The sequence below is a fragment of the Tetrao urogallus genome (assembly GCF_951394365.1).
Source record: "Tetrao urogallus genome assembly, chromosome: 25".
Classification (NCBI taxonomy): Eukaryota; Metazoa; Chordata; class Aves; order Galliformes; family Phasianidae; genus Tetrao; species Tetrao urogallus.
This window is the reverse complement of record NC_136838.1, coordinates 1,292,677-1,307,882: the sequence shown is the minus strand read 5'-3', so window position 1 is coordinate 1,307,882 and position 15,206 is coordinate 1,292,677. Positions and strand designations below refer to the sequence as shown.

Here is a 15,206-nt window from a genome sequence, read left to right as displayed (position 1 = left end):
GAGCTGCTTTGCAATGGGTTCATTTTAATGGCTGAGCAAGCTCATCACATGAGCCTTGCTGGTTCTCCAGAGGGCTAACAGCCATTTGCTCATCCACCTTTCTGCAGGTGCCACCTGGATGCCTCCCTACACTTTGTTGCAGCCAAAGAAACAGAATTTGCTAAGAAAAACCTGTATGCAACACCTATGATATAGAGTGGCTTAGCTCTCCCTTAAATAGTAACAGAAAAGAACAGTACAAAACAATGGTTTCACGTTCTCAACACACAAGAGCATCTTATTGAAAAAACTAAAATAAAATATAAACGTTGTCACCACAATATAAACCCCCCAAATAATGATGAAATGGGAAGAAAGAAGAGTTAGCAAAACGTCCTGTGAACTTCAGAGTCTCTTATTAACAACGTTAAACAAAAAAAAGAAAAGCTTCTCTGGTGAATCCCAGCGCGATGTCTGCGTTTACAGGGCGGGGGACGGCGCTGCCCAGCACCTACCTCAGGATTCAGCATGACATCAGCTGCCCCAGAGGAGCACGAAGCCAGGAGGGCAGTTCATGGGTGCAGGGATGTGGCCTCCCTGCGTGTGGCAGAGACTCTGACGGAAGAAATTGGAGTTAAAAAGCCAAATTCCTGTTGGAACCGTGTCAGAAAGTTCCATCTCGGAGGCCTGCAAAACATGAACTACTGAAGAAACAGTCACAAGGTCCCAATGGAAAGCCGTGACAAGCTGTAATGTGCCATCTCTATTACAAGGAAGAGGGGAAGTGTTTGGTTTTGTTTGTGTTTTTTTTTTTTTTTTTGGCTCATCAATATGATGAGCTTTCTCACGTCCCAAACCACATTCAGGTAGTTTCCAAGTCTGCTGTTTTGTGTGTGTGTGTGGAATCTACTGATCCAGACCAAGAAACCAAACCAACAGAGCGGGGATGCACAGTTCTTAAGTCCTGGAGCCTTCAACACTGCCTGAAACAAGAGCTGGCCTGGGGGGTCCAGAGAGATGCCTGCAAGATGGTGTTCGTAGCAGCCTTGCAAGCGGGGGGCTCACGTCTGCTATGTGCTGCTGGCGTTCTGCCCGTCACGCTCATCGCTGGGACCTGAAACAGACAGCAGCTCAGTCACACACTCTGCTCCTTGACTCAAAGACCCCCCTGGAGCCACCTGCGATGTCTCAGACTCCACAATGCACTGACATGAAAACAGTTTTTCCCTCCCCTCGGTTTGCATTTCTGCTGCTGATTAAGTTCCACCCACTGCAGAACTTCATGCTCTTGACCGATCTGGCTTTGGAATCTCAGCAGCATCAGAGCCCACAAGCCTCATTTCCAGCCTCTCCAAGTCCACACGCTGCTCTTTTTTTCCGTTCACACCCAAACCTGCTTTATAGTTGTTCCTCCTGCAGTGAACCAGGATGAAGTTCTGATCTCGGAAAAAAATTAAGAGATGTACTGAGCCATGGGAAGACAAAGTACAGATGGCTCCAAGTCAGGAGAAAGAAGCCTTTCTCAAACTGCCAACCAAAGCCTCTATAGATTACGGCCTCTTTGCATACAATGGGAACAGTCACACCTTTCCCACTTTTTGGGAACCCCCTGCTTTGCACACAGCACTGCACTCAGCAGTCAGTACTGATGTTTGCTTCTGCTTGTTACGGTGTGCCTCCCCTGCTTACCACTTCCCACTGATCCTGAAGGTGCAAGGACGTCGTCATCACTGTCCTCCTCATTCGACTGCGTTACTTCTGGCTCTGGTGCCACACTCTTGACCTCCTGCTCTTGTTCCACTCTGCTCCGTAATGCCAGGATGCGGTGGTGCAGTGCAGCATACAGCTGCCCCGTGTCCTTAGAGCTCGCCTGGGGTTTTCAGTATTCAGCAACGAGAAAAGAGGTGCAAGGAATGACAACAGATTAGAACATTTAATACACCACAGCGAGGCCTACTTCACTTTTGTCACGTGGCTTTCTCATGTTTTCTTTTTACTCTCCAAAGCTTACGGTCACTGCACAGCTTCGAAGAGCTTCAGAGCTGTCACACAAGGCATCCCGTGAACATCATTATCTATTTGAAAGAACTTCCTTCTGCATACAAGGAAGCTCAGTTTTCACCACATCAGTGAATTCCTCATCACAGCTGCTATCACCAACCTCCCCCCCCCCCCCCCCCCATCGGCTTCAACTTAGTGAGATGGTTAGCTCACTTCATTACATTGCTCCCACACAGCCCAACCTGTGACATTTATCACCTCTGCATCTGCAAAAATGTCACTTCAACTGCAATACAGGCAGCACCTATTTGAGTAGGGATACCGTGGTGTAAATGACAACTGTACTCACTGATATAAGAAAGACTTTCACCCCCTGGTCCTCTGTATCCATGGCGGTGATCCGGATGCTCTTCTCACTGGCTTTGTCAATCTGCATCTGAGCCCAGAGCTTGGTGTTCAGGATTAACCTGAGGCTCCCCTGAGTCCTCATCACTAAAACAAACACATGAGATGGGTTAGGTGGCAAGAGACAACTGGGAGCTCAGCACTGCCAAGAAAGCTTTTTTAGGGAGCAGGGCTGTGGAGGAACACTGAAGCCTCACATAAAGGATATAAAGGGAATCTCATCATGACTGCTGAGATGAATGTAGGATACCGAAGATTACTGGGCTAAATATCTATAGGCATGCCCTAGATCTCATACATGAAAACATCGAAGTTCAGTGGCCAGATCTGAGCTGATGACCTCAGGCTAGTGCTCATTCCTACCAGCCCAAACCATCAACACCATTCAGAAAGACCCCTGGCACCTGGTCCTGAAGAACAGAAAGCACACATCTGAAGATTGCCACGAATATCCAGCCAAACATTCAGGTTGGTAAGTAGAGCTCACTTTTAGGGGAAAAAAAGTCAGCAAGCAGAAAGTGTTTGTTACAACAGAAAGATATTTTCTTATGTTCTTTGGACTAAATGGTCACAATGCAAGAGAAAAGGTCCAAACTGCACTTTGAGTTGCTGTAGCTAAAACAAAGCAGATGCTACTGTGTGTATGGAAGCATCCTATGCAGCAATACAGCTCTCACCCAGAAACTCATTGCCCTGGTTTCTCTTACCCAGTCGGGACTGTAACGTCCCATCCTCCGTCGAAGCCATGTCATTGAGCCGCAGAAGCCCTCGACCTCTTTCCACCCAGGACTGAGAGTTTTTATCAAACACAAACAGCTTGCACTGAATCTGTAACAGAAAACACCTCTGTGGCACAGCGGTCGATTGAAGCAGTTTAATATTTCATTGTATTCAGACATCACTTGGTCAAAACCAATCTCATGTCATACTGTGATTCTGACTGCTTGTAGACGTGCCATTTGTTTTTTGACACAGATCCCTCGAATTATGCTGATATGGTAAGGCTTTTATGCAGGTAGATATTCTTAATGAACACCTGCACTCAAAATCAAAGAGCAAGAATGAGGTTCAGATAGGGTGCAAGCTTCCACAGCTCCCTTCTTGCCCTGCTCCCACCTTGCTGTTATTACACATTATATCTTGGTCTGGGAGAACAGATGTGTTCTTGTACAAAGCAATCGTAACAAGTTGAACTGACACGCAGAAAGTGTGCTTAAGATTTGCCAGGATTGTCCAAAAGCTGAAATTCATTTGGAAAGAAGAAATAAAGAACTGAGTAAGGATCCAACGGTAAACATCCCGAATCTGCACTGTAACATCTGAGAGCACATTAGGGATCAAGAAGGTGGCTGAGAAGTTGGGAATGGGGTGCTGTGCATTCCCTGGGTGCTCACAAGCTCACAGATCTCTGCATACGTTTCTTACCTGTAAAACATTACTTTCTGCTTCCTCCCCAGTAATCACTTCCACCTTTGCTAACAAACACTTCCTTGCTGTTGCTTTTGTATAGGCTGCAGCAGACTCGGCCAGGGATTCTGAAATATTATTAGCTGAACAACATTTTGAAAGTTTATTTTGAGAACAAAACATTACACAGTGCTCCTAAGGGCCTCCAGGTACACCCGAATTCAGAGAAAATCACAGCAGATGGCAACAGAACTGCAAAGAGCCCCAGAGGTCTGCAACCCAGCCAACAGCCCTCTGTCCCAGCACCACTCTTGGTGCACCTACACAACGTGTGGCTGACTCAAGCGTCCAGTTACCAGAACTGCAGCAGGGTGTTCTTAAGAACAGTTTGCCACACTTCTGCTGCACTGGGCAGGGCCAAAGTATCTGCTCTACTCATGCCTGCTGCTTTCACTGCTGAATACAGTCACACTGCTGCAGAAAACCCATGGAAGACGGCACAGCCTGCAGAGGTTATATATTAAAGGCAGGCAATCTACAGCACCCAGTTTGTCAGTCCCCACCCCCCAGCTCTATCTTTGGTCAGATTCAACAATAAAAGCAACATCCACTTTTTTTTTTTTTAAACAAAGGAATAGGATGCCAAGGTTTATCTACCATTCCTAAAACAATGCTCTGGTTTTTACCTTTCTCTGGTGTGGCTTCCTGAGAAGACGATTCAGACCCAGACTCCGTAGCAGCATTCTCCTTATTACTCTCTGTGCTGCCTTCATTTGATTTTGGTGGACTCTATCACAAAAAAAGAAAATGAGATAAGCAAGAGGAAAGCATACACTGATTTTAGCTTTGCAGAACAAGACTAGTGATGATTTACCAGCAGATGACACTACTGTTGACAAACCACACACAAGGAGAATCCCAATGACGCTGCTTTCACATTAAGAGCTGCGTTACTACCCCAGGCCAAGGAATTGGACAGAGCCTGACCACACAAACAACTCAAATCATTTTCTCCTGAACTGAAACCAAATTGCAGCTCTTAATTTGAAGTCCTGTTCAAAAAAAGCAAATCAATTTCAGCTACAGTTCTACTCGAGACACAGCGAGCTCAGCTCCCCGCTCAGCAGTGATGAATGCAGTGTGAGGTGCTTCCCTTTTGCAACAGCATAACAATAAAACAAACAGAAAACAGTAAGGCACTACAACTCACACCTGGGGTCGGTAAACAGCTGAGCAAAGAACTGCTGGATTTGGAATCCCATCCTTTGGGGTGCCACATCACTGAATTTGTTCATTTGAAGGAGAGCAACATCTTCAGGTATTTATACTGAAGAAACCATTGCAAAGAAGCAAGCTGTCCCATTTTTAAACTGCTTGGATTTGGCAATCCTGGACAGCACTGCAGCTGCAGGCAGCAGCTCATGACAACACCCCCAGATCTCACTCAGTTACCTACACAGCACTCCAGTGAGAGGAGCAATTAAAAGCTGTCATGTTTCCTGAGTGAGAACCCATAGCAGAAGCTGCACAGAAGATGGCAATGTTTCACAGGCAGTGGATACTCACTAGGACTCGCTCACTCATGTTCTGTCCAAAAACAAACTTGTTGCTCGATGCATCTGCACTGTTTGTAGAATTCTCTATACTGGAAGGGAGAAGAAAGTTTCTGCAAGTCAGTAAAATGTGTTTATCCTCTACTGATCAAATCCCTCAGAAAGCGAGCAGAGAACTACTTGTTCTCAGGTCAATTTTCAGAGAGAGCCAGGGGAGGAGCTGAAACAAAGACGTGCAAAGTCACAGCCGAAGCAGAGGCAGCAGGGCTGAGTAATGCCTTTCACCAGATGAGCTGCATTACAGCTTTCCTGAGAAGCCTCACCATGGAGTCTCAGCTGTTACATCTCCTTGGAACAGGCAGCCTCCCCCAGGTGACATTTTTACCAGCAGACTTTAATTGTTTGAAAAGGGCAACAAAGGTTTCTTTTTTCCAAAAAGTCACTAACTGCTTCTTACGTGCTGCCTGACATCTGAAGTAGGTTTAACTGGAACAGGCTCTGGTTTCAAAACTTCATTGGTTTAAACAAAAAAAAAAAAAAAAAAAAAGGCAAACTCAGAAGCATGTTTCTGGCAACTGACTTACTATGAGTAAACCTTCCCCAATGAAGACTCAATCAAGATATGGCAGTGGATGTTATGGAGATTGAAAGATACAGATAGTTGAAGCCCATATTAGGTGTATATATGTATATAATGAACACATATTAGGCGTCTCCAATTTAAAGCTAAGACATGTTTCTGAACTAACACTGGTGTGCAGACAGCCACTCTGGTGTCCTCTACGTGCCCAGAGCATCCTGTGAAACCCCAAACAGAACTCAGACTGCAAAACGAGCTCCTCACACCTGCTTTGCATTGAAGCTCACATAAGAGAACAGGACCTTAAAAACTCAAAGTAGAGGCAAGGCAAGCACACACCAACACTTTCATAGTTATTCCAAGGCATCAAACAATCTGCATCTTAAGTGCTCCACTTCTCTGCTGCTAAGAGATCACATACTGGCCCCTTCCTTGACTTTCCAAGTAATTATTTGAGCTGACAATGCTGTAAAAGAAGAAGTTCTGTCCTTTGTAACACTACTTGATTCTTTTACCACTACTAAGCCAACACTGTCACAAAGCAACACCAACATCAAGGTGCAGACTGTCAGTTTCAGAGCTAATTGGTGCACATGTAACATCTGCATCACTTTCTCATGGCTGCCTCAGCTCATGCATATCTCCACCAAATCTCTTTTGACACGATGATTTCTCAGGTCTCTCAAAGACCTGCTTAGTTGTAAGGACCCTCTGCATTACTCTGTAGAGCTCAGCACCACAAACAAACCACTTCTCTTTGAACTCTTCTCTCCCTTATCACTCACAGAGATGCAACTGTTTTAAGTCACTCTTTGGCAACCAGGGTACCTGCAGAGATCACAGCACCAGCAAACACCCCACCCTGATAAAACAACACTTCTTTTGATATATTTGCCATCTGTATGTATATGGACAGAGCAACTGACAGCAGTGCTACCTACAACATTCCAGGCACAGCACGAAGGCTCTCTTAAGTTATTACTAAAGTAATGCAGGCACACATCACAGTGTCGTGTCTGTCATGCTGTCATGTACTTCAGCAATGGCTTGAAGTTTGTTGCACACTCTTAGCAACCTCCATGCCACTGATCAGTAAGTTTTAAAGCACTTCAAGGGAATAAACAAGGCTCTACATTTGCCATTATACTGTAAGGTCTTGGGAAAAGATGGCTCAATAAACCAAAACTGTTCTGAAAGAATTCCTTAGATCTCCCAATGGTAGATTTAACTGTAGAAGCGAGTAGGAAGAAAACATCCTGGAGGCTCTCATAAGTACAGGCACCCAAAGTACACAGCTGAGATCACGTTATGAACACATCTATTTTACAGAAGGAGCTGTTCTGTGTAATCACCATCAACAACAGAAATTATAGACAAAAATAAGTCAGAAGAAAAATCAGAGGTTTGCTACCCCCTCTATTCAGAAGCCTGGGTTTCCATTGGCCCAGTGACAGGCCCTGCATGCACAGTGCATCTCACCTGGAGCTGATGTACTGTAGGAAATAGTTTGTTGCAGAAGGTGTGTCTGAAGTTGGAAGGCCAGCATTCTGCACATCAGCAGTTTCATCGCTTTCATCTCCCAGCTACAAAGATCACATCTGTTAGGACAGCTTCAACTACAGATCACAGAATTTTCACCTCTTCACTTCCCCTCATGAAAGAGCTCTTCCACAAAGACTTCCTACCATGAAGTCTGTGTCCCAGTCGTATTTTCCTTCTGTTATGCTAGGAAACCTGCATAAACCTGTCTGTACCTTTGTGTAATACAATCCAACCCCAGTACTCCATGCTCAGGTTTGAACTCAGACTGCCCCCGTTTTCTTTCCTTATCTTTTCTGTCAAGTCTTGGTTGCACTGGAGTATCTTAGCAGCACATTGCAACTTCACTGTGACCCAAAAGGTACAAGAAAATACTATATTGCACTGATATTCAGATTTATGCACTAGACGTTTTTCTTTACAGCAGTAATATAACTATTAAATGACTGGAAGAGCTGTTTCACTAATCAGCCAAGCTGCACACACAGCTGCTGGCTTCACACACATGCAGTGTTGAAACCACTGACCATTAACTAATTGACAACTTCAGCATGCCTACAAATGATTGGCTCCACTGTGTTTTATCCTCACTTAAATACATCAACTCAGTCGAGATGAGCTGCACTTACCTTAACTCTGTCTCTTAGGTTCTGTCCAAATACAAAGGCTTGCTGTGCATTCAGTTCTGCCTTGTCCCCGCTGTCATCATCTGAAGTACTGTTGGACTCTTTCTTCTGACATTCTTCAGCCTAAAGAAAGAAATTGAAAGCTTGATTAATGATTAAGACCATTCTCTTTAAGCAAAACAAAACAAAGAATGTTGTAATATGGCAAGTCACAGTCATTTGCCATAACAAGCCAGTCACATCTTCAGAGCTACAAGGCAAGTTTTACATCTGAAACAAATCTGGTTTTATTCAGAGATCTTTCTCAAGGAGTCACAATTCAGACATTCGCAGTTCAGGGATTTCTAAACACCATTTGGTCCAAAACTGCACTCAAAAGAGTATCAGCTTTCAAGTCACCCTCTGCTGACTGCCTGGGACGTCATACAGTCAAGTTTAAATACAAATCTAAGGATGCAACAAATCAGAAGCCAGTTTCAGTGTCTGAATGCATTTGCTCTGCTCTGCAATTAGAACCCCCCCCTTCCCTGTTCCTGTTACATCTCAATTTTTAATTTTTTCTTTTAATGCGCACTTCCAGGTCTCATTCTGTTTTGCTAAAACCTCACACCAGATAGCTGAGAAAATTGCCCTCTTAGTCTTCTTTTACCCAGGCAAAACACAGCCAGTTTTTTCACCATCAGGTACATCGCAGGCACTGAACACCTGGTGGTTTGCAAGCATCTTGCTCACAGCAGCATCCCCTGGCTACACACAGCATTCCTGACACAGCCACCCAGCAGCAAGGAGAAGGGAACCATCACTTTCCTTCACCTAGTGTGTCTGAGTGAAGCAGCCCAGCACATTCTTTGTCACCTCCTCCATATTTCACTTGTCATTGTTTCACAGGATGCCATGGCTCCTGAACCTTTCGTAGTGCTGAGGGCCTTTTATTTGCACCATACAACTGCAGGGGAATCACCTCCTCCATCTCCTCCCCCTTTCCAACCCCATAGCTCTAAAGCTTTTGGTTTACATTAGAGGACCCAACAATATTCATGCATAAAGTTCAACAAATGCTCCAGCTGGCACTGTCATAAAAGTAGGAAGTTTGAGCAGGTCTTGATGAAAGCAAATATAGCTATATGGAAACAATTAAAAGGGATTAAAGCTGATCTACTGGAGAAAATGCCCAGGGGAAGAGTCTTGCTGGGGAACTTGTTTTCATGGATGGGAGATCTTCCCTCTTCTCTTCCCCTTCTCCAAAATAAATGCCACTAACCTTAAAGTTCGTTCTCAACATGATTCACTAATAAGCTCTGCACATATTAACTTGTGTCAGCATTGCTGTGTAACAACCAGACCTCTAAGCCTTTGTCTGGACAGCTGCTTTGTATCCAGTCTTTTGTCCTTATGATACGTGAGTCCAACGCACCCAGATGAAGGGCTTTGTATTTGCTCACTTTTGATTGATTTTCCCTGGTCTAGTTTCCTTACCTGCTGACATTTCTCTGCATGGCCCCATATTCCAACACACTGACCATTTCTCCCCACCCTACAATTGACTGGCATCCAAAAACTTGATAAGATTCACTCCACCTTGCCAAGTTCTCTGCACAAAGATGAGATCGTGCCAACCTCTGCATCAACTCCAAAGGAAACCCTCTGGCATCAGCAACTCATTAGATTTTGAACCAGACTCAGACCCTTGAAGCTCAGTGGCTCAGCCACCCTCCATCCACTTTTAATTCCACCCAGTAAGCACACATCCCTGGTCTGGTTTTAAAGATAACGCTGGCAAAGATCTGTCAGGGACCTCACTAAAGTCAGGAAAACAAAACAGAAAAGCTAACAAATATTACTCTCTGCAGAGCCAGGACAACTATTAAAACCATTCTGGTCTGGTCTACAGTATTTGACTTCAAGTTTTTGCTACAGTTCTTGATTTAGCAAATAAGAAAAGCCACAGTGTGCTACTGGGACAGTGCAAAACCTACCAGTACTCCAGAGGTACATAATACAGGTAAGCACAGATGTAAGTACAGGGAATCACCACTGACGGACGCGCACTTGCATTACATATTCTCTGAATAAAACCTGTTAAGTTCTGACAAATTGAGTGTCCTTTAAATCCTTCTCCAACTCACCTTGTCTTCTGAGTCAGAGCTTTTCAGTGTTGCATTACTTAGTGATTCTGATGTCGCTGCAGAATCTGGTGGGATATTTACACCATTGGTCCCACTGCTCAGAACTGCAACGAGAAGCAAGAAGCTGACATTCATTTTCTAGACATTTAGAGGATCCTAAAGGAAGCAACAGTTCTCTTAGCAAATGGCATACTGCTTTCTTTTTTTAAATACAGGAAACACAGCCATGGCAACCACACAGTTCCCACAGTATTTTTTGCACTACAGGTTTGTGATGCAGAGGCATAAGGACAGCAGTTCAGCAACTCTTTGCAGCAACAAAATTCAAATGCATCAAGCAGGTCAGCAAAATGTTACAGTCTGTAGAAATACTCCACAGGCTTCAATGCACACAACTGCAAGCAAGCTCCTTCAAATTTAGTACTTGAGGGCTCCTCTTTGGGCTGATCCAGCTACATACACAGTGACCTCCTGCTGTAAATCCGTACTCCAGTATTTGAGTCTGCTGTAGAATCCAACCCATGCCAGCAGACAAGCTAGAAATGTTTGGTTCAACATCGCATGCAGCAGCAGCCGAGGTTACTCCTGTTTCAGGTGAGGTAAATTTCCAAATAACAGAAAGCAAAAGAGCAAAACAGAAGCATAAGAGTTTAAGAGACACGGATTTCAAACAACTTTGTTTTAACTCTCATTTTCCAATCAGGCCCAGTTCTATTAGCTATATTGCCTTCCACAATACATCAAACAGTCAACATGAGCATGCTAACAATGCAAAGTGTAACTCAGAGCCATTGCTCCAGAAAGTTTCTCAGTCTGGTGGCATCTGCCAGCGATGCAGGTGTTTCACATCACTTTGCAGCTACTGCAGACCTACCATGGAAGCAGCAGCTTATTATGTGATGGCTGATGCTGTCACTTGAGACTGCAAATCCATACTCTTAGAAGGTAGTTTTATTTCAAAAATCAAGCAATGATTACAAAGTCCAGGGCCTGGTAATGCCAGATTGTCATCCACACAAAAACTGAAGGCTTGGTCATGTTACCTTCTATGTAACACAGACACACTTAACACGCAAGATGCTTCTGTTCAGAACAGAGAAACAGAAGAACAAAGGCAGCTGCTGAGCAAAGTCAGAGTGCTGCACAAAATGTATTTAGTATTTCTGCCCCTCCTCTGTTGCACATTTCTAGCTTGTCTGTTGGCATGGGCTGGACTCTTCAGCAGACTCAATAAAGCAAAAGCATTATTTACCCATCTGTGAGAAAGCTTTTGGCTGTGGTGCCTGTAGCACTGCAGGACGGAGCACACTTCGCTGCTGTTCCTTCGGTTTCTGGCTTGGGAGACCTGCAAGTGGAAAAGTTTTTTTCAAGAGCTATGAAGAGTTGTAGAGAAGATGACACTGCTTTCAACTTCTAATGCTTCCAACAACACATGTAATGGAACACTAAACTGAAGGTAGATTTCACCCTTCTTTCCCATGCCTCGTCCCACCCTGAAGGAAGAGTCAGTCCTACCCAGAGAAGGCAGCCCTCTTCCTTCTGGCCACTGGACATATTCCTTAGCTTACCCAGGAAAGTGTGCAAGGAGAGTTTATGATATTAACTCAGAAACAGAAGTTGAAAATGTAATAGAAAGAAACCAATCTTATCTATTCACCATTAGTCAGCTCCATTTCCCAAGTCTCCCATTCTCCCTCTAATTAAGCCACTTCCAGATTAACTTCTTCATTCTTCATATGATAAAGCGTATGGACAGCACAGTAAATATGCATGTTATTTCTTTTAACAAGGCTTTTCAGGCTGTTAACTTGGCCTCTCCAGTTTGCTGTAGGAAGAGAAAGGGCTCTACGACTCTTTAATTCAGCTCTGATTAAAAAACAAAAGGCACCTCACATAAAACAGCCTAAAAAAAAATCCTAACATCAACTCCTGAAGGCTGAGGCAAATCCAAAAGATTCAGATTTCTTTGATGATAAAAAAGACAAAAACTAAGAAAATGAAAATGAAGCCTTAATCCATTAGGATGCTGTGACAAAAAGCTGCCCATAAAACTCACTTTAATATCTGTAACTAGTTTTGTTTCGGGCCTCCCATCCCAAAGTCTGTGACAATGGATGCCATCTTATGTCCAAGCATTCATGTCAGCTTTTTATAAGAACACAGATCAAATTTCATCTATGTATTTCAACTTACTACATTTCCTGAGAACATGCACATTCCAAATACGTTACAAATATTTATTTCCACTACTAAAATCAGTTTTTTCTTTGAATTCCCATAAGCATTTATGTAGCATTTATGTCCTTCCTATACTAGCAAGACCAGTGTTAGCAAAGGTGAAGCTCCAGAGTAAAACAGCACAGCAGAACAGCTGTCATAAGAAAGCCACAACTGTGCTATACTGAAAGAGCAGAGAGGAAAGGAGGGGCAGACACACTAACAGCTAGGAATCATTTCAGCACACTCCTGAGGTAAACCTTCTGTTCCAGTTTGAATCTAAAGGAACCAAGCTCACCAGCCAAGGACTACCGTGAGCCAAAGCACAGTGAGCAGAGGCATTTCAGAAGTGCATGACTGAGCCAAGTCACAGCTCTGAGATGCTATGCACACCTTTTGCCATGTTCCAATCACAACGTGCATCTGAAAATTCCAAAATACGTTAAAAATGCTGGAATTATTATGTTTTATTTTGCTTCTGAAGGAAACACTGAACTCACCTGCACTAGGAGCTTGACCATGAATAAGGATTGGTGGTTTTAGCCGGAACCCACTGCTCTTTTCCTCTAGAAACAAAACAGAATTATAAAGACAGCTGTAAAATAGAGTAGGTATAACTATTTTATGACAGCCACAAAGTGCTCCTGCTGCTCCCATTGTAACAAGCCACAAGCTTTATAAATACCCAAAGCAAAGTCATAATGACATTTCCAAACAAGATCCTTTCCTCCAGGCGATGCTGACATCCCCAGCCATCATCACTGCAGACAAACATTCAGAAAGAAAAGAGATGATGTTCAATTGTTCAAAACTGGTTTTCAGGTGAAACACAGAACAGCATTTTCACAAGAGAAATGGAGTTCCTCCTCACAGATTTTAAGTGAGAATCATACTACAAAAAGAACGACAGTCATCAGAAGCATGACAGAGCACGACAAATGAACAAGCACAAACTTAAATATCACTAGCTAAGTAAAAATTGTTTCATTAATTCCATATAGTTGCATTAGCTGCCACCTTATGCTTTCCTAATGTGAAGGTGAAAAATTCCTATGGTTGCACTTACTGAAACTAAGGCATTTAGATAAAACAACCATGGAAATACCAGTATTTAAAAAAAAAAAAAAAAATCATAAATCCCCAACTACCACAAAATCAGTTTCCCCCAAAACCTGAAAGATACAATCATTTCATTAAATGCTATCTTGGAGGGGGGGGGCAGCAGCTGCACTCAGAATAAGCCTACCTCTCTGCATCCTAATGCGCTTCATTATCCTCACACCCATTAAGTACCAGATGAAAACATGGCACCAATATAACAAGCTGATGGAACAAGAGTGATCAACAGAATCAGCAGCAGTGTGAACACCAGGTTCAACATAATCACAGCCATTGGCTATGGATGATTTTAATTTGTCAAAGAAAAAGAACCTTGGGTCAAAAAATGACACATCCCTGAAGTTTCATCTTGAGGTTAACAGATGGGAATAGAATCACGTTGCACTCCATCACTCCCAAAGCATTCATGAGTTTTGATATTTGTTATTAACTCTGGGAAGCATGAGAAAAAGCAATGAAGTAAGAAAAGGCTGAAGACCAGCAGCACCACTTCCATGCTCCTAGCTATGGCCTGGGGTCAGAAGGGTCAGAGTATTTTGAACTGTGATACTCAGCATTCTGCTGAGGAAAAATGAGGGAGAAACACAGGAACTCACCCGGCTCTGAGTCAGAATTGCCTGCAGAAGGTTCACAGAAGCTTGATGGCATAAAGACATTGTTCTTTGTTACTGTTGTCAAGTAAAAAGAAAAGTAAAGAGAAGCTGGGTATGTCATTCTTGATTAGAAGCTCCTTCTCCAAATACTGAGATTGCAAATCAAACAGTTTTTCTGATCATTTGCTTTATTTAGTTATGATTTTAATTTGTTTCTTTCTACACTAGAAAAGTATCACAGCTACAAAAATACGCAGTTCCTCACAGCTTAGTTTCTCCTGAAAAAGTAATTGCAAATTCCACAGCCAGGAGGGAAGGCAAACAGTGCTCCTAGTCTGAATTCTATCCTGAATGACCAATTAGAAGAGACAGAACGTGAAACACAACTACACACCATACTTCAGACTTTTCTTCCAGCTATATTTGCAATATCTGACAAACAGTGGAAACTACCACCAAGGCTCTTTGAAAGGCTTAAGACTGACAGTACAGTGCCCACAAGCAGTAGATAACTAACACTAACATATCAACAACCCTCACCATTAACTCAATCTACTTGAGCCTTTAGTTCACAGGCAGCTCAAAAGATCCCCTAAGAATAACTGCACATCAAGTAGGAAATGCACTCCTACCAGCTGCATGGGGAAACACAACCCTTGCTTTTAGAAAGGTAAAAAAGGAAGTCCTGGGAAGCTACTTGCCTGTGTCCAACAAGATCACGGAATGGCCTGGGTTGATAAAGACCTCAGAGACCATCTATTTCCAACCCCTGCTGTGTGCAGGTCACCAACCAGCAGCCCAGGCTGCCCAGAGCCACATCCAGCCTGGCCTTGAATGCCTGCAGGGATGGGGCATCCACAATCCTTGGGCAACCTGTTCTTGTGTGTCACCACCCTGTGTGAAGAAGTTCCTCCTAAATTCTAACCTAAAGCTCCCCGTCTTCATTTAAAACCACTCCCCCTTATCCTATCACTATCCACCCTCATGAACAGTCATACCCACTCCTGCTTATACGCTCCCTTCAATGAGGCCCCTCCAGAGCCTTTCCTTCTCCAAGCTGA

The 15,206-nt window shown here is 43.6% G+C and overlaps 1 protein-coding gene across 1 annotated transcript in view; it reads right to left on the bottom strand.

Annotated features, from left to right (window-relative positions):
- Positions 1–1,049: 1,049 nt before the first annotated feature.
- The window catches only part of RANBP3 (RAN binding protein 3), a gene marked incomplete at both ends in the record, with an annotated part of 37,785 nt that continues 23,628 nt past the window's right edge, over positions 1,050–15,206 (bottom strand). The window contains 13 exons of the mRNA XM_079546633.1: positions 1,050–1,093; positions 1,669–1,849; positions 2,330–2,472; positions 3,093–3,213; positions 3,811–3,935; positions 4,479–4,581; positions 5,359–5,437; positions 7,405–7,508; positions 8,094–8,213; positions 10,217–10,320; positions 11,469–11,561; positions 12,934–12,999; positions 14,149–14,220. Coding sequence (XP_079402759.1) covers positions 1,050–1,093; positions 1,669–1,849; positions 2,330–2,472; positions 3,093–3,213; positions 3,811–3,935; positions 4,479–4,581; positions 5,359–5,437; positions 7,405–7,508; positions 8,094–8,213; positions 10,217–10,320; positions 11,469–11,561; positions 12,934–12,999; positions 14,149–14,220 — 1,355 coding nt within the window. The remainder of the gene's footprint in view (positions 1,094–1,668; positions 1,850–2,329; positions 2,473–3,092; positions 3,214–3,810; positions 3,936–4,478; positions 4,582–5,358; positions 5,438–7,404; positions 7,509–8,093; positions 8,214–10,216; positions 10,321–11,468; positions 11,562–12,933; positions 13,000–14,148; positions 14,221–15,206) is intronic.